This window comes from Rattus norvegicus, chromosome 1 (genome assembly GCF_021556685.1).
Source record: "Rattus norvegicus strain SHRSP/BbbUtx chromosome 1, alternate assembly SHRSP_T2T, whole genome shotgun sequence".
Taxonomy (NCBI): Eukaryota; Metazoa; Chordata; class Mammalia; order Rodentia; family Muridae; genus Rattus; species Rattus norvegicus.
In genome coordinates, this window is record NC_141534.1 from 94,139,409 (window position 1) to 94,158,273 (window position 18,865).

The window sequence follows — 18,865 nt, forward strand, 5'->3', positions numbered from 1 at the left end:
GGGCTCTGGGATGTGCTTCCAGCCTGGAGCTCATTATAGAATGTGTTGCTGTGAGGCATAGCATGTATGCCTTTGGTTCACAACACATAGGATGCATCCTTAGGGGTATGACTGAGGCTCACAGGAGTCCACATTTCTAGTATCGAGAGGTTTTCTGTCAGCTGACGTCTCAGAGTACCCCTAACTGTGTGTGCTCAAATGCTCCGACTCTTAGCTGTCCGAGCAGGGTTAGGCTCTGCGTGTGTGGGTGAGCCTGCCCTTGAGGTTCTTTGTCTGTTCAATGCTTGTTTTTCTCTCTTCCCTGCTGGAGCGGGGCTGCTGTCCTCACTGATGTGTCTGTGTGGTAGACGGGTCTTCCTAGTGTGGAAAATGTTCTTTCTCCTACTCTGTCCTCTTGGACTTGGCTTTGAGCAACACTCCTCGTGGTTGTCTAGAAGGCAGAAGCTCTGCTGTAGCTATGGGGACCCTGAAGAAGTCTGGCCTAGACCTGCTTAGCATTTCAGATGGAGCAGTGGAGAAATAAGAATGTTTATTTTCTTCACCTGCCCTCACCTTTTTTTAAATGGGAACTTGTGTTGTCCAGATTGGCCTTGAATTAATACGTAGCCAAGGCTGGTCATCAATTTTGATCCTCCTGCCTCTGCCTCCCAGTTGTTTGGGACAGTCCCTCTTGTACAGTGCTGTTTTAGAGCCTGCATAAAACAATGTCACAAGATGCTACCATGATCTACACATAGTTATTGTTGCATATCTCCCCAAGTTAAAAATACATTTATCTCACCACAGGGAACCGAGTTATCATCTCAGGCCAGCTCAGGTGTAACCCAGTTGAAAACTGGGGACCAAATATGGACTGGCAGCAAAAGCAGATCTAGGCTGATAAGTGGTAGTTCATGGGTGTTAGGTGAGGTGGAGGGATGGGCAAGACCTTGGCTCTGGAAATAGGAAAGAGAACAGTCTAGGACATGGACTCAACAGAATATGCAGAGACCTAGAGGTGAAACAACTCCTGTGTCTCGGGGATATCAAGGAGTTCTGTGTTACCAGAGAATCGAGGACTGCGTTTGGAAGAGGGGAAGTAGAGGCGCTCAAAGCTGGAAGCCTAGCCAAAGCTTTGGCCCTCAGTGGAGATCCCTGCAGGGCTTGGCAGGCGCTTAATAAACTGGGGTTTGTCACAGGGTTGTTAGGAGATTCAGAGGATGATAAACAGGAAGCCTGGGGCAGCAGTACCTGGCACTCACTGGGTCAGGCCTGGGAGAGGGCATTAACCACTGCCAGTGAGATCTGATTTCTGCTTTTCACAAGACAACTTGTCCTCAATAGCAGAGAGATTGGGCCATGCTAAGACCAGGATGAAGATTGGGCGGCTTATTCTTTTCTTTCCTTGGTACCCTCTGCTGATGGGGAGAACGGCCCTGCCCTGGAGACCAAGCCCTAGATTCCAAAGGAAGGCAAAGCCAGAGACACAGCAAGGAAGGGGGCAGCTGAGCCTCCGCTCTGTTCACACAGCCCAGGTGTGAGTGTAGGGACTGCAGGGTGGGGAGACAGGAAGCACTGCTGATGCCATGACTCACACGCGCTGGGCTTCAGGCTCTCTTTTTGCCTTTCCCAGGAGCTGGGACCTAGCAGCCATTCAGCCAGCACACCCTCCCCCCGACCCCCATAGGGTCTCACCATGTAGACCAGGGTAACTCAGGGATGCCTTGAGTGTTGGGATTAAAGGTGTGTACCACCTGTAAAAGGGGAGGGTTTTTATTGTAGGTAAGAGGGGGAACAGCCAGGCATCTGGAAGAGTAGTAGACTGGTCATGGCCAGGAGAGAAACCAGGAACAGAAGGAGGTGGTACATGGGGGTTAGGGGGAGAAGGGGCAGAGGTCTATTGCAAAAGAGCACAAGAGGAGGAGGGGAAAACATAGGAGCAGCAAGGTGGAGAGGAGAGACAGACCGCAGCTGAAGTAGCAGGGTTTAGGAGAATGGGTAGGGGAGCCTGTGAGCTGGGGGAGCCTAGGGTAGAGAGGAGGCGAGAGGAGCTAGGATGGGCTCTGAAATGTGTAACAGGTTCTTGTGATGCCGAGGGAGCCTGGAGGTCAGCATGCCATTTGGAATGCTACTCGGCAGCAGAGACAGCCATGTCTCTTCTGTCTTTCGGAATGTGGAGGATTGGAGTTCCCTTTGGACCTGACACCTGCCCTGCCCAGCACACGTGTGTTCTGATGCAGGGAAGTTTAGAGAACACTCAGGAACCACCCAGCCTCTGCAGCTCAGCTCTCAGCACCCACATCTAGTGTGCGCATGCGTGTATGCTCATGCATGCACTGGGGCACGGTACATATGTCCACGCTGTGATGTGGAAGTCGGGATTAAACTGGAAGGCGAGCCGGTTCTTCCCTTGTACCATGCAGGCTCCCCGGGTTGAATCGAGTCATCACATCTAAAGGGGAGTACCCTCACTGCTGAGCTGCCTTCCTGCCTTTCTTTTATATTATTTAAAGGTAGATTTTGAGTTTCTGCTCATACTCATTAGTGGTTTCCTCTTCACTCAGCCATCTGCTGTGTACCTTCCCTAAAACCTCGGAATGCCACTGTCATGCTGGAGGTGATCGTACAGGATGAAGTTCAGAGTTCTCCACAGCTGAGGACATTGTGTCCTCATGGTGCTCAAAGTGTTTCAGATCTTGGAACAGCCTCCTTGTTCCTCACTCTCCCCACGTCTAGAATAAGATTAAGGCACCCAGGCTAACAGGCTGCTCTACCATGCAGTGTGACAGTAGCTGTCTCTGTAGCTGACCAGACAATAAAATCTATGAGTATTCTAGATCCAAAGAACTCCAAGCTAGAAGCACTTCTGGTCCCAAGCCAGTAAGTAATATATATGAACTAACCTCTGTATATCCATGCATACTTGAGTTTTCCTAGTTAGTTCGGTGTGTGTGTGTACGTGTGTGTGTGTGTACGTGTGTGTGTGTGTGTGTGTGTGTGTGTGTGTGTGTGTGCACATGGGTACACTCTGTAGAGTGCCTGCTTGTATCTCTGTCTAAGACAGTAACTATTACCGAACCTGCCTGCAGGTTGCTGTTTCTGCTAGCCTGGCTAACCCAGTGAGCCCCAGGATCCTCCTGTCTCTGTCCCTTGGTTCTATAACCCTCTGTCCCTGGGTATAGATGCCTGACCTTTTATGACAGTGCTGTGGGTCTGCACTCAGGTTCTTGTGCTTACACAGCAAATATGTCACCTCCCAGGCCGTCCCTCACCCCTGACAGTGTTGTTTTTAAACATGGATTCACTCTAGGCAGTACTGATCTTTGCTTTACTCCAACCTAGTTCTCATTTTTCTCTGTTTTTTTTTTCTCCTCTTGACAAAAAAGCTAGATGCTTTGTTTACTAACTGGTTCTACTTAGTTCCTTTGTTTCCCTGTGCCTCTGTCTGTCCTGTGAACCAGAAGTCAGGGATTCAGTATGGTTGGCAGGTCCAGCTCTGCTGGCTGACAGGGCAAATCAGGTTATATTGGAGTGCGGCCAGTCACTGCATGGAGCATCTGTAGTGCTTTTGCTCCACCACAGCAGAGTTTAATAGGTGGATGAAGCACATGACTAGAAAAGTATGAAGTCAAACTTCCCACCCCTTCACAGAGTTTGCAGCCCGCTGGTCTTAGGAAGATGGTCAGCAGTGTACCAGGCTAGTGTGATCTTCATTACCGACTCCAGTGTCAGTCATAGTGGGACCAGCAGGAGAAGGTGCACTGTTGAGAGCCACAGGGCCGGGTCCTGCCTTCCAGCTCCCAGCTGGTGCAGTGTGCGAGCCTGAGGAAGCATAGCCTCTCAGGTGTCTCTCCCCAGGCTCTAGAAGCCAGGTGAAGGTTGAAGAGGTTCAGGAAAATACCATAGATGGGGGAGCTGCTCCTGGCTGGGCAAGGCAGGAATGCTTGGTTTGTCAGTGTTGCCCCCTCTGCTTCCCCAGTGGGCATTCATCAGCCTCTGTGTTCCTCATTCTTTCCACATATAAAACAAGATGCCCAGGCTGATGGGAGCCAAGGGCTCCTTTACATGGGATGTAACAGTAGCTGTCTCTGCAATGGGAGGGGGCAGTGGTGGTGTTTAGTGAGCAGGTCTTCTTTAGAAAGTGGCCTCAATCACAGCTTCCCAGGGGAGCTGTCCTTTGCTTTACTCCAGGGCTCTGTGAGTGGTGTCCTTTGGTCTGTGAACATTCCCAAGTTAGCATTATCCTTTAATCTTCCTGAGCCTCAGCAAGGAATTGAGGCCTGGGCTGTCATCAGCTTCCTTCACATAGACACTTGGATCCCTGACTCGGGGAGGAATGGCTGTGTGACATCCACCAGCCAGGTGTGGTTCTGTGGCTATGGGACTGCTGTTGACGGCTGCTACTTTTCTTATAGTGTCTATTGGCTGGGAAGGGCTTGCTGTCCCTGGGACTTGTTTGGGAAAGGGAGCACGGAAGTGCCAGCTCTGGGTGGGAGCACCCTCTGCCCCAGACACCATGTTGCAAACCCTTGAGGAGGGTTCTGGACCAAGGCCCTCACTTTTTCTCTAGAATTCTGAGTGCTGCAACCTTGCAACTTTGGTCCAGTTGGAACCAGATTGGTGCCTGGTCAGGAGGTGGGAGAGCCTATTACCATAGCCTGCCACCTGGTGCAGGCTCCTGTGCTCTAACCTGGTGTGTGCTCTAGATCAGGTCCTGCCCATGTCGTCACACCTTCCAGAGCCAGTATCTCTGCTGGAGCTATGAGGTCCGGAGAGGGTGCTGTAAGGGGTGAGCATGTAGAGTGGAGGCACTGTCCCTGCTGGTGTCAAAGTCTCACCAGAAACAACCGTTTGAGTCATATTCTATCTTCCTGTCAGCAAAGGCAGTAGTCACACGTGCGTCTTGGTCTGCAGTCTGTTTTGCCATGTGACAGTCTCAAATCTCTGTGTATGAAAGTCTTTTTATATATTCATACCACTTAGATCTGTGATATTTAGTCTACCATCATAATACTAAATCATGCTTAAAAGCATTTTTTAGCCCGGTGTAGGAGTACATATCTTTCACCCAGCACCTGTAGGCAGAGGTAGGCAAATCTCTGTGAGTTTGAGGCCTGTTAGAAAGTTCCAGAGTGAAACCTGTCTCAAAAAACAAAACAAACCCATTTTTAAAGATTGCGTAGCTCATAGCACATGTGTGTATCAGAGGACAGCTTATGGGAGGGAGTCTGCTCTCTCCTCTCCTATGTGAGTCCTAGTTGAAGTCAAGTAGTCAGGTTTGATGGCTGGAGCCTTTATCCCCTGAGCCTTCTTGCTGGTTTCAAAGTCAGCATTTTAAATCATGTAAGTATACAACTATGGTCATATAAAGCAGACCACAGTATGTGTTGTCATTGCTGTCCCCGTCCTGCATGCCCCAACCCCACCCCCACTCCCCCACTCCCTGTACTACAGGGATTGTGCTTTAGGCTATGATTTATCCAAGAAGGGCACAGGTTAAAGCCAAGTAAGAAATGCTAACTGGAGGCGTCAGCTTAGGAGGGGAAAAGACTAGTTGGCGCTGCCACGCCACCTTTTATATCTAGTAAGCAAGTACCCAAACAGGTGCTGTCCCATGCCACATTGAGAGCAGGAAGAAGCAGGAGCAGGCATGCTCCTTTAATCCCAGCACTTGGGAGGCAGAGGCAGGGGGATCTCTGTGAGTTTGAGGCCAGCCTGGTCTACAGAGTGAGTTCCAGGACAGCCAAGACTACACAGAGAACCTTCCTCAAAAAATAAAAAAAGAGTTCTAAGCTCCATAGCAAGACTCCATCTCAAAGAGCAGATGGGAGTCCCTGTCCTTGAAGGGTTTGGGGGCCTCCGGTTTCTTGAGTGAGGAGGAGCAGTGTGCCAGCACTTGTCTGTGCCCTTTGTCTCAGAGAGCATGGTGTGGAAGTCACACATCTCTCTTACAAAGTGAGATTTCACAGGTAAAAGGCAGATCCCTCCTAACAGTAATAGGAACCCCAAAGCTTGGTTTCTGCTTGCTTCAGCAAGCCTGGAGCTGAGCAGGAACTTTCTTGCCCAGTGGCCCTGGGGAAGGAAGGCCACAGATCATTTGAGAGTCCAGTGACCAGGCTTGGAGCAAACTCGATGAGTGTTTCTTGCCTCTGGGCCTGTTGTTTGTGCTGTTAGCATGCCAGCCAAGTACTCTGCCACCGAACTGCAGCCCATCCTGTCCCGTGATTGTTTTTGTAAACTGAATCTGTTTGCTCTTTCGTGATATGGGGAGGGGAGTGGGTCTTCTGCATTTATTAGAGTCTGTCTCCTGGTCCTCTGCTCCCCAGTTCCTCATCCAGGGACAGCCAGGGTCCCAGAGTCGTTTCCCCCACCACCTGCTGCAGGAAGGTTTGTGCCTTCTGAGCCCTGTGTGAGGAGACCATTGTATAACTCTGAGCCTGATCCCTACACTGCTGGGCACCGTTCTCTCTTCCTGTAGGGTATTTTAGGTCGTCCCAAATCTGTGTAGACCCATCTCAGTCTTTGAGCATATGAGCATCTCACCATATGTGCTCTTATGCCTGTCCTGCCCTAGAATCCCTGTGTGAAATGCTGCTGCTTTACTCTATTGTTGCTAAGATACCACTGAACCCGGTCAACCTTTCTGTGCCCACCCCAGCTCTGACTACAGATAGAGACTTACCATGTTTATCATGAGCTTTGGGCACTGTAGCTGGGCAGATCTCGGCTAGTCTAACCTAAGAACACTGACTTAGCCTACTCCCACCACATGGCTGGAGCATTACCTGTCCATCTTAGTCTGGTCCTGGCACCCGCTTCTTCATCCATGTCTGCTTCCGCTAGCCACCCTCACATCTGTGTCCCACCCGAAATCCTCTCTTTCAGCCCAGAAGCACTGCTTTAGGTCTGCAGACCAGCTATTAGCCATGCAGCTGTTTGTTTGACCAATCAGAAGGTGACAGGGACAATGTTTATAAAATCCCAAGGCAGGGTGTGCTTCCCAGTAATGGCCATACCAAAGTTGGCCCTATAGTCACATCTCTGCTGGCACAGAAATCAGCATTGAATAATATAAGGGTAATTTATATGCAATGTACAAAAACATTACTCCAACCTTATGGAATACATGCCATTGTAGATAATACCAGGAAATGACAGAATCCAGTTGGATCAAGATCAGTTGCTCACTGTAAGACCCGTGTCCTAGCAGTGTCCCAGCATGGATCCGTTTGCACTCCAGGACTCATTGTGGCTCTCCCTGGTACCCACGGAAACAGCAGAGTAGCCCAGCAGGGTGGGATTTGTTCCTCTTTGTGTGACCTTGCTCCAGTCTTCCTGCCAGCAGAGTGGCAAGACTTCCGCAGGCTGGGGCTGGAGGGTGTCATGAAGCTCTCAGCATCTTCTTGGTTCTCGGCTGTAGCAGAGTTTCCTGCCCTTGGTGAACACTCTTGGTTTAGTGAGCATTGTTCATAGGCCCTTTTCTAGACATACACATGCAGAATACAGAGGTTAAAATTGCTGTGTTGCTAGGCCAGAAATGGAGGATGTGGCAACTGCGTGTTAAGCAGCCTCATGTCTACATGTGATCTCTGGTGATTTGTACTACCTCACAAAAAGATCAAGACAGCCACTTTAACCCCGGAGTGCCAGACCTAGCTACTGTCCTCCAGCCAGCCCATCTGCTGGGACTGACTTCCTCTCCAGCAGCTCCTCTTCTGCGTGCCTGGCTGGCTGGGTGCTGGGGGAGTCCTGCTGGCCAGCTCTTGCCTCATGTGATCTTTGGCTGCTTTGGCTCTCTTCACAGAGCAGCAGCAGCAGCCTATAAGCCTGAGATTCCCACTTGCTCTGAAGCACTCAAGGTAGCTCCTGTTGTCCCTACCTCCCCAAAGCCATGTGCCTTGTGTACTCTCAAGGGCCTCAAACAAATGTTCTCCCTCCTTTGATCATCGCAGTGTCCTGACTTCAAAGCCCCACCCCCCACCCCTTCCCTGGCCAGCCAGAGTACCCTAGAACGTGGATAGTCTGTCTTTATGCCACTGCCTTCTCCTCAGACAAAGCCTGAGCAGTGTCAGTTAGGACCTTGGGTCTCATCAGTGCTGGAAGGGGGTTGGCCATCTGCTTGCCTTTTGTGGGCAGTGGGGCTGAGGTTGCCAGGGAGGGATTCTCAGGACCTGTGTGTGTTTCATACAGGGAAGAGTGGATACGGGCTATCCAGATGGTAGCCAACAGTCTGAAGCAGCGGGGCCCCGGGGAGGATGCCATGGATTACAAGTGTGGCTCCCCCAGTGACTCTTCCACATCTGAGATGATGGAGGTAGCGGTCAGCAAGGCACGGGCCAAAGTGGTAAGTGCTAGGGGCCAGGGGCTGGGGCTTCCCACAAAGTATGCCGGGCTTCAGCAGGGGCTCTTCATGGCTTCCCGATGTAGGATGACCTCTAGTTATGGATGCTGTCGGGGGCTACCCTGTGCCCTTGAGGTGAGGAACTGTGCCAGGGCAAACTGCTCTGGGTCTGTTGAAGTTGGAAGGCCCGTGCTGGGAGCCCCTGGGCCTACCTGCAGCTTCAGCACACAGAGTAGCTGTGTGTCCCCCACCACCTAGAAGCCCTTGAGCCATGGCATCTTTTGTTTTCCTCTTCCTTGTTAGAGTTTGGCTCTATGAGTCAAGTGCTAAATACCAAGGGCTCTCCACTCTCCCTACCCACAGACCATGAACGACTTCGATTATCTCAAACTCCTCGGCAAGGGCACCTTCGGCAAAGTCATTCTAGTTCGAGAGAAGGCCACTGGCCGCTATTATGCCATGAAGATCCTGCGGAAGGAGGTCATCATTGCAAAGGTGGGCCGCTGGAGGCTGGGGCAGGCCCTGCAGGAGTCCAAAGGTCAAGTGCGGTAGCTTTAGGTTAGGCCTGGTTGTCTTTAGCTGTGGTTTGTGAAGTAGGGCAGGCAGCCTCAGTTCTACAAACAAGCAGGGCTCCCATCAGAGCAGGAGAGTTTGGAAGGCCACAGCAAGAGAACCACACAGGGGAAGCTGATTGGTTAGCAGTAGGCTATCTCAGGCTACCTTTTACTGGACTAAAAGCAGAGGAGACTTTACTATCCTCCTGTTCCAGGAAAAGCTGAAGTGTTTGCCCATCTGTTTCTGCTGAGGCTTTGTGCTCAGTCCGGAACAATGGCCTTCAGTGGATGAGAAAGGCTCAGTGGTGGGTACAGTACCTGATGGCTAGGCAAAAGGCACACGACCCCATTCTAGCACTAGTGCCTCAAGATGACAACAGCCACCGATTACTGGTGGTGCACACTTTTAATCCCAGCACTCAGGAGGCAGAGGCAGACAGATCTCTTGAGTTTGAAGTCAGCCTGATCTATGGAGAGAGTTCTTGGGCAGCCAGGGCTACACAGAAAAACCCTATCTCCAAAAAAAAAAAAAAAAAAACAGGAAAAAAAAGGTGACAATAGCCATTTTTTAAGGAGTGAGGAGGAGGTCTGCTGGGGATGGAGCCCAGGGTTTTGTATTTACCCTACAAGCTCTACAAGCTGTGTGCCCCTGAGTTATATTCGAGTGTCCTCAGGTCTGGTGCCACTGTCTGGTGCTAGACCATGCTTGGGAGCTCTTTCAGACCTGGGACGTTTGCCCCTGCCATCTGATGCTCTGTCCTTATTTTTCCCCACACATCCTGTCCCAAGAACCAGTCTCATAGATTCACTGTCTGAGGAGAAAGGCCTGAGCCCCGAGAGCCCTGGACCTCACCCAACAGCTGCTGTTAGGAGATGAGCTGGGAATGTGACAGGGAGGGAAGCTCAGTGGTGGGAGCTTACTGAGCTAGTGGGCCCCTGAATATGATCCCAGCCAAGGTAGTTCTTGTCGTTTTGTTTTGTTTTTGTTTTTTTTTTAAAGATTTATTTATTTTATGTATGTGAGCTGTCTTCAGACACACCAGAACAGGCCATCGGATCTCATTACAGATGGTTGTGAGCCACCATGTGGTTGCTGGGATTTGAACTCAGAACCTCTGGAAGAGCAGTCAGTGCTCTTAATCATTGAGCCATCTCTCCAGCCCTTGTGGTTGGTTTTTAACACACAACTTTTCTCTTTCCTTTTTTGGTCTTTCAAGACAGGGTTTCTCTGTGTAGCACTGGCTGTCCTGGAACTCACTCTGTAGTTCAGGCTGGCTTCTAACTCAGAGATCAGAGATCTACTTGCCTCTTCCTCTTGAGGGCTGGGATTAAAGGTGTGCCCAGCAGAAGGAAAGGTTTGTAATAAGCTTAATAGTAAAATTCTTACACAAAGTAAGTGGGACCTTTTCATAAGAATGGGTTGTAGTGACTGAAACATGCTCAGGATAAAGGAGATTCAGGGGTGGCTCGTGAAGGGCAGAGTGTCAGATACCCTGGAGTCGAAGTGGCAGGCGGTAATGAGTGGCCTGTCGTGGGTGCTTGGGAATTGAACTTGGTTCCTCTGCAAGAGGAAGCAAAGCTACGTAGGGATAGGGCTTGTCAGCTTCAGCACTGTACTGTGAGCCCCGGGGTCCCTTAGCATGGGGCCAGCTGTGCGTTCTGGGAGGTTTAGCAACACCCCAGCTGCACAGGCAGAGGGCACTTACAGCCTCCCCGTTTGTGAGAGTCAGAAATGAGTGATAGTCCTAGTGTCTCCTGAGTTTAAGCCCTTGCCTAGGTTGAGGTAACAAACAGCGTCTGGAAGCTCTCCTGTGGTCCTGCCCTAGAGCATACACTAAACTTCAGCTTTTGAGACAGTGCCCTACCCCCACCCTCACGACCTCCATGTGCTCACCCTGAGTTTCAGACAGAATGGGCCCAGAGAATTTGTATTTCTACAAGTTACCTTTGATGCTGATGCCAGGGCGAGCCCTGAGAAGCACTGCTGAGATATACAGCCTTCACCAGCCCTCTCTAGAGTTGGGGTTGCTATGTTGGTGTGGTCCCCGGGGGTGAGGGGTCACAGACTGCCTGCTTCTTCCCCCTCTGGGGGGCAGCTAGAGCTGCTTTAGGCGAGATTGCAGAGTTAGCAGTGAGGACAGGTTGTGCTTGTTTTATGTGTGAGTTCATAGATGCAGTCTTCTGTGGTTAGGCCGGTGAGGACGTTATACATCTTCAGGGGGAGCACATGGCAAGGAGGGCTGGAAAGGAGAGAAGAGAGGGCCTCGGTTCCCAGTGTCTCCCTTAAGGGCTTAAGCACAGCGACCTAGTTTCCTCCCATTAGACTCTGTCCCCAAAGTCTCCCTCTTTCCGAGCATGCTGTAGGTGGGGACCGCTATCCTATCATCAGCACATAGGCCTTTGGGTCATTGAGGAATCCAGCTGTAGTGGAATGTTAGTGGTTGACCTGGGTTTAGGTGCTGCTAGCCTAGGCTTTCTGTTGTGAAGTCATACCAGCTGTTCACCTTATGGTTTTGAAATCCCCCTTGTCTGGGCTGCCATTTGGGCCTAAAAAGGGCCTGTTCTGACCCTGTCATTCTAGTTTCCCAGTTTGAGGAGGATTCATCTGGATTTTGTTCCTTGGTGACCGCAGATTATCATGTGTCCCTGTCACTTATCTGCACTCTCTGTCCACAGGATGAAGTCGCCCACACAGTCACAGAGAGCCGAGTCCTACAGAATACCAGGCACCCCTTCCTTACAGTGAGCTTCCTCTCCTTGCCAACCCTTGGGCAGAGTTCTGGGAAAGAGCAGTTACAGGCATGGCTTTGTTGTAAGCCAGGCAGGCTAGGCGGGGCAGCACTGGGCTCCCAGACTGCTTGAACATCAGGATGCTGGGTGGTGGTTGCTTGGTGGCCATCTCTGGGAGTAAGAGGTGCTTAGCCCAGCTAGCCAAAGTGAGAAGACTGCATTGGTTTTGGTTTTAAGAAACCTCAGTCACAAACATGCTGTCACAGGCTCACCTTTGACTCCCGCTGAGTAGATTTGAGTGGTAGCTTTGAGGCTGTGTGTGTCTCTATGAAGTCCTGGGTTCGGTGCTGTGTTGTGTGATCCCTCAGTGTGGAAGACGGAATCACAGAGCTGTGCTTTTGTGAGCAGAGGAGTTGTTAGGGCTCGGGAGGAACACTGTAGGGCTCCGTAGAACACATTCGAGAGCTGCTGTGGGCTGACGACTTGTCCATCTTCCTTGGGAGTTGGCACCCAACCCATTGTCACTCTGAGCCATAGCAGACAAGAGGTTTGTGTGACACAGAGCACAGCTCTGGGTGTGACGTCTCTTTCAGAGGAGAGTTGGTGGGACAGCTCTAGGTGGTCAGAATATGTTTCCTCCCCTGGACATGCCTAGGACTTGAACCCAAGTAGGGCAGGGTTTGCCAGTTCAGGTCTCTACCTTTCAGCTGGCATAGCTTTCGTTCTGCCCCAGTATTCTGGTTTCCTTCACAGGCCCTGAAGTATGCCTTCCAGACCCATGACCGCCTGTGCTTTGTGATGGAGTATGCCAACGGGGGCGAGGTGAGCTGTGCCACCTGGCCAACTTCTGGTAGTGGTGAGGGAGGCAGAGAAGACCTAAGTGAGGTGGGGATGTGCGTGACGAGAGGTGGGGGTAGTATTGAGTGTCATCAAGTGCTCCCCTCCTCCCCCAAAGCAGGTAGTACAAGATCACTTTGAAGGTGGAGGGCAGACTGGGGGAGGTTAAGTGAATGACTCACCCAAGTTCACACTGCTGCTATGTTGCTGGTCAGTATTCAAAGCCAGCTGCAAAGGCTGCTGGGTAGTAGTAGACAGACAGTGCCAGGAATGTGTTCTTAGGGGATCCCTGAGAAAGCACATGGGTCTAGGCTCCTGTGGCTCTGGAGTCTGTCCTGTGCCTCTGTCAGTAGCACTGACTGCTTCACTTCTCTCTCTCTTTCTCTCTCTCTCTCTCTCTCTCTCTCTCTCTCTCTCTCTCTCTCACACACACACACACACACACACACACTGTCCATCTCCTCACACTATCTCCACTGCTCTCTCATGGCATCTACCACTTATTGCTTACTCTCCAGCCCTTGCTTACTTGCTTATTAATAGCTAATTAATTAATGTGTTTGTTTAATTTTAGGCAAAATCTCATTCAGATAGCCCAGGCTGGTCTCAAACTCATTTTCATTCTGTAGCTAAGGTTGGCCTTGAATTCCTGAGTCTCTTGTTTCTACCTCCCATGTACTAGGATTACATACCAGCCTCATCCTTAGCTCTTTTTTGTAGTAGTCTGTGTACCCAAGGCTGGCCTTGAACTCCCGCTCTGCTGCTCCAGCCTCAGTGCTGAGGCTTTGAGTCCCATCAGACTGGGTTACATCTTTTCTCCCGTGTTTTTTTCTTGTGTTGTTCTTTTCGCGATTCTCCTTGCTGGGGCCTGTCTGCTCTGGGGCATAGCACAGAGCTGCAGGGGCCGTCTCTGGTAACCCGTGCTAAGGCCTGGCCTCCTTGCAGCTGTTTTTCCACCTCTCTCGGGAGCGAGTCTTCACGGAGGATCGGGCACGCTTTTATGGAGCAGAGATTGTGTCAGCTCTGGAGTACTTGCACTCGAGGGATGTGGTGTACCGCGACATCAAGGTGAGAGGATGCTCTGGGGTCAAGGGTCGGGGCTAGGGCAGGAGTGCACTGAAGGTCTGGGCTGGCCCATGGCACACACCTTAGACAGTTGTACAGTGAAGCACTGTGAGTACCCTGGCTGCTGATGGGGTGTCAGTTGGCATGGTACCATCCCGAGCATGACTTGGCAGTAATGCCAAGACTATGTGCCAGCCATCTGCCCTTGTGCACAGCGACATGTGTTCACCCAGGAGGGTGTGCACACACTCAGAGCACCACTGTTCATGCTGCCCACAGTACCTGCTGCCAAAGAGTGTGCACCACGTGCTGTGGCATTTTCCAGGGGAACTCTGGGTAGCAGAGAAGCTACCCAGTGGCTGTGGCTGCGTCCCATTGAGGGAAAGGGGCCAGAGCAGATGGTAACCTTCTTAGGTGGGCGTGGGATGAAGCTTGGGGGTGGAGTGCAGAGGCCCTGCTTCTATGCCCAGCACAACACACAGACCTGAGAGAACCAAGTAAAGGAAGGGTTGTTAATAACTGGGCTCCCAGGGTCCCAGGGGGCTGGCCTGGTGGATGCTGAGGCCTCGTTGAGGCCTCATGTGTGTTAGGTGCTCTATACTGTCTCCTAGTATGCATTTGAGAACTACAAAAAACCTGAGCCATTCTTTGGGCTGCACACCTTCAGTCCCAGCACTTAGGAGGCAGGGGCAGGTGAATCTCTTGAGTTTGAGGTCAGCCTGGTCTACATAGTGAGTTCCAGGACAGCCAGGGCAACACAGAAAGACCCTTTCTCGAAAACCGAAGAAACAAAAATTCAGGCTCACGCCTGTAATTCTAAGACTTGAGAGGCTGAGGTAGGAGAACTGCTCTGAGTTTAAAGCTGGCTTTAGCTACAGAGTGACCTTATCTCAAAAAACAAGCCAAATTCTGAGAACATAGTACCACTTATATTGAACCTTATTAAAACTAAAGCCCAGACTAGGCCAGATGGCAATGCCTTTAATCCCAGCAGAGGCAGGCATTCTCTGAGGTCTAGGACGCCAGGGTTACACAATGAGACCTGTGCTGTGGCCCCTGTCCCCCAGCAGTCCCTGCCACCCGAACGGCTGCCTCTACAGCAGCGGCTCTGAGCCTTCCCAGTGCTGTGGCCCTGCCCTTTAGAGTGCAGTGCCTCATGCCGTGCTGAGCCCTAACCACAGAATTGTTGTCGCTGCTACTTTTTTCCCATGCTCTTAGGAGACCCCTATCCAAGAATCATCTGGGTCGAGACCCGCAGGTTGAGAACTGCTGCTTTAGAGGGAAAGAAACTCTGGGAGGATCTGTCCCTCATGTATTGGCTTTTGATTTTTCTTTTTTAAATAGCTGGAAAACCTTATGCTGGACAAAGATGGCCACATCAAGATCACTGACTTTGGCTTGTGCAAAGAGGGCATCAGTGATGGGGCCACCATGAAAACCTTCTGTGGTACCCCGGAGTACTTGGCGCCTGAGGTGCCTTGGGCTGGGGACTGGGAGCATGCAGGCCAGGGTGGCGGGAGCCCAGAGGGTGGGGCCACTCTAGCTTCCCCTGCACGGATACTTAATCATTGCTCCCTCAGGTGCTAGAGGACAATGACTACGGGCGTGCAGTGGACTGGTGGGGACTGGGCGTGGTCATGTACGAGATGATGTGCGGCCGCCTGCCCTTCTACAACCAGGACCACGAGCGCCTCTTCGAGCTCATCCTCATGGAGGAGATCCGGTTCCCACGCACGCTTGGGCCAGAGGCCAAGTCCCTGCTGGCTGGACTGCTCAAGAAGGACCCTAAGCAGAGGTGTGGCCTGGAGCGTGTTGTCCCCTGAGCAGTCCCAATGAGCCCATAGGATGCACTGCCTGTTCTGCAGGGACACAGGAGTACAGCATTCCTTATGGCCAACCTAGGGTCACAGGACTGTATAAGGTTGAGCCAGTGTGTGAGCTTCTGCCTTGTAAGCCTGCCCCACTACCCTGTCACTTCCTCGTGGATAAAGATGAGGCCAGCTGTGAGGCTAACTTGTTCTAGATTGCCTTCTCCCTGCCTCTGACCTAAGCCATGAGCTCCCCAGTCCTAGGTCCCCTCAGAAAGGAGGTTTGTGGCAGGCAGCATTACCAAAAGCTGTGCAGAGGCCTTGGACCCTTAGGCTATGCCTGCCTTTGCTTTGAGCCTGGTTCCTAGGACCTGCAGTTTTGGGTGCTGGCTGGTTGGTGATGCTTGTCTCTCCCAGGCTCGGTGGGGGTCCCAGTGATGCAAAGGAGGTCATGGAGCATCGGTTCTTCCTCAGCATCAACTGGCAGGATGTGGTACAGAAGAAGGTGAGCACCCGCACCTGTGCAGGGGCCTCGCTCGCCTGCCCACAGGTGAGTGACTATCAGTGCTGACGCCAGGTTCCTCCCCACAGCTCCTGCCACCCTTCAAACCTCAGGTCACTTCAGAAGTGGACACAAGGTACTTTGATGATGAATTCACCGCCCAGTCCATCACAATCACACCCCCAGACCGATGTAAGTATCTGGGACCCCACGGGCCCTGGGCCCTGGGCCTGACTAGATGACTGAGAAGTGGGGTCTGCTCTGAGTTCTGCTTGCCAGGAGGACCTTGGTTGGCTGTCTTTATTGTGTCTGCAACTTCCCCTGCTTGCAAGGCCTGCCGCTTCTGTAAGGATGATCAAGGACTATGGCTATAGTGTGTTCTGGGATTTAGGGACAGTCCTTGTCTTTGGTCTAGAGCACTATCTGGACGGACTGTGTTCTTGATCTGAAGCTACCCCAAGGCTGGGCCTCGGGGATCCCACCCTCAGCCCCCGTCCTGGACAGCCCAGAGCCCCCCAGAGCTTTTCTAGGATCCCAGGGCTGGGGAAGCCTGAGGAGCTGCCTGGCCCAGCAGCGTGGCAGCCAAGAGTACGTTCTTGGCAGGAGCAGCCTCTGGGAACCAGCAGTGAGAGAGTCCTGCAGGAAAGGGACAGGCTGTGGGTAGGCAGATGGGGTCTGCAGAGGCAAGAGGGCATGTGGTTAAAGTAGAAAGTTCTGGGGTCACATAGGAAATGGAGGAGACCTCTGCATGGGATCACATGTAAGGGTTCTGTTTATGCCAGGGCTATTGTCAGTCCTCAGCTGCAAGTGAGATGGGAGGGACAGGACAGGCTAGACCTTGTTGGTAGACAGTGCTGGGGAGGGGAAACATGCAGAAGACCCAGCCAGGGGAGGACGCCATAGCTAAGACCTCTCTCCAGATGCTGCTTGCCTTTGGCCCTAGTGCTGTGGGCGTCGCTCCCACCACTCCTGTGCAGGTTCCTGTGCTCCCAGCACTCTCCTCTCGGGGGAACTTTCCCAGTGAGGTGGGGTGGGCAACACTGCTGCTCCTTCATCTCCGTGCATCTCCATCCAATCCTACAGATGACAGCCTGGGCTCGCTGGAACTGGACCAGCGCACACACTTCCCCCAGTTCTCCTACTCAGCCAGCATCCGAGAGTGAGCAGCCCTCTGCCACCACAGGACACAGCATGGCCGCCATCCACTGCCTGGGTGGCTTTTTAAAAAAAACTTTATTTTGCCTTTGGTTTGCGTTCCCTTCCCTGTCCCCTCATCCCATATCCAGTTTCTTCTTCAGTTCTTGCTCAGACTTAGTGGTCCTGGCGGCCCTCTCCTCCGGCCTCCCCTCTGCTCCCAGAGGAGTGCTGGGAACCTGCCCAAGGACAGGCCGTTGGGAGGATGGAGAGTGAGGTTATTAATCACCAGCCTCCAAGAGAGTAAAGTGGGAAGCCATGGAGTCACCTGGATTTGGAGGCAAACCAGCGGAGGACACATCTAGAAGTTGCCCCAACCCCAGCACCCCAGATGCCTTCTATGCTGTCGTCTGGGCAGTCTGTCTGCTGCCACCCGACCCGGGGCAGAAAAGCAATAATGTCCAGGGACAGGCAGAAGCCTTCGGAAGCTAAGGGATCTGGTTTGGTTCCGTGGAAAATGGAGCCAAGTCCTAGGATCCTCATGGGAGATCCAGGAGCAGGACCTGCCTCCTGCACTGTGTCTTCCTCCCAAGCTGCTCTCTTGAGTCTCCATAAAGCAGGAGGAAGGTTCCGGGTGCCCTCCTGCCCACAGCCCAGTGCCTTACCAGGGCTTCCTTCTAGTCAGCCTTGCCTCCCGCTGGGCCCCTTCGGATGGCTCCGTTCTCTGCCTGGGGCAGAGGGAAGCCAACCTTGGCTGTTACACATCTCACACCAAGACAGTATTGGGCCCCTTGGACTTGACTGGGGTCTGAGGGGACAGAGATGGGGACAGGTGTCTCTGATACACAGTGGGGTGGAGGCCGCCTCATCTCCAGAGCCCCTGTTCTGGAGCCTTAAAGTGAACGTTTGAGTTGTGTCAGTGCTGTGGGTGCAGGTGTGCACCCTGACCTAGCAGTGAGCATCTCGGGCTCGGGGATGCTGGTGCCCACAGCTGTCTGCAGCACTTGTGTGAGTGGCTCAGGCCCCACCCCAGCCTGAGCGTCTAATCCCATGGGGTGCAGCGAGTGCAGCCATTTGCCTGCTGCTCGAGCCGTGTCTGTCCCTCCTCAATATCTCTGGGTGTTTGGAAATGAGTTTTCCTGGTTTTGATCTCCCACCACACCCCCAGAATAGGTGGATTTCAGAAAGGCAGTAGGGTGGGGTGGCCGGGGATGGTTATGGGGTCATCTGTTTTTTACTTCTTATGTGTGTCTGTTTATCTGAGAGTTTTCTCCCATCCCTACTGGCCTTTCCTTACTCCTCATATTTGTACGGTACAAGCAATAAAGACACTCATTTCAGACCAGGGCCCAGTCCACACTTCCTTAACCACCCCCTCCTATCCTGGTGCTAGAGTGGCAGAGTACCAGGCACCGTCTATCACCTGCCCTGCCTCATTCTGGGGTCCATGGAACCATGGGGAAGGAACAGATGGCCCTGGGGCGTGGGTGGTGGATCCCGGCTGCAGGGAGAGGGGGTGGCGCTACAGAGAAGGGGGAGGTGACTGGGTGGTTCCTGTTGGGTAGGGATGGGCTCAGGCCTGTAGAAGCTGCCGGATTTGAGGCAGGTGATGTCTGGGCTGCTCTAAACAGGAAGTGTGTGTACTGTGGCAGTATGAAGGGTGGTTCATTCACTTGGCCTCTGAGCCCTAGAACAGTTTCTGTGTGGAACAAGGAAGCCTTAGTGTCCCCAGATGCCATCATAAAATCTGTGACTTAACAGCACGTGTGCTAACTCCCAGCAGGAATATCTGAACTTCGGTTACAGCTGCACAGGTCTAGAACTGAACCCTGTGCTGAACCTCTGAGGGGTTGTGGGGCTCACTGGGTTACTTCCTCCTTTCCCATACCCAGGTAGGTACCAGACACAGAGAATA

At 52.3% G+C, this 18,865-nt stretch overlaps 1 protein-coding gene across 23 annotated transcripts in view; it reads left to right on the forward strand.

Annotated features, from left to right (window-relative positions):
* Akt2 (AKT serine/threonine kinase 2) overlaps positions 1–18,297 on the forward strand; it is a 56,706-nt gene extending 38,409 nt beyond the window's left edge. For 16 of the 23 annotated variants that reach the window (NM_001439926.1, XM_087628473.1, NM_001439919.1 and 13 more), the window contains 10 exon segments: positions 8,170–8,323; positions 8,684–8,815; positions 11,551–11,616; positions 12,358–12,426; positions 13,387–13,509; positions 14,851–14,979; positions 15,087–15,301; positions 15,732–15,819; positions 15,906–16,008; positions 16,900–18,297. In NM_001439926.1, coding sequence (NP_001426855.1) covers positions 8,170–8,323; positions 8,684–8,815; positions 11,551–11,616; positions 12,358–12,426; positions 13,387–13,509; positions 14,851–14,979; positions 15,087–15,301; positions 15,732–15,819; positions 15,906–16,008; positions 16,900–16,979 — 1,159 coding nt within the window. In that variant the 3' untranslated portion in view covers positions 16,980–18,297. 23 annotated transcript variants of the gene reach the window in all.
* The last annotated feature ends 568 nt before the right edge of the window (positions 18,298–18,865 follow it).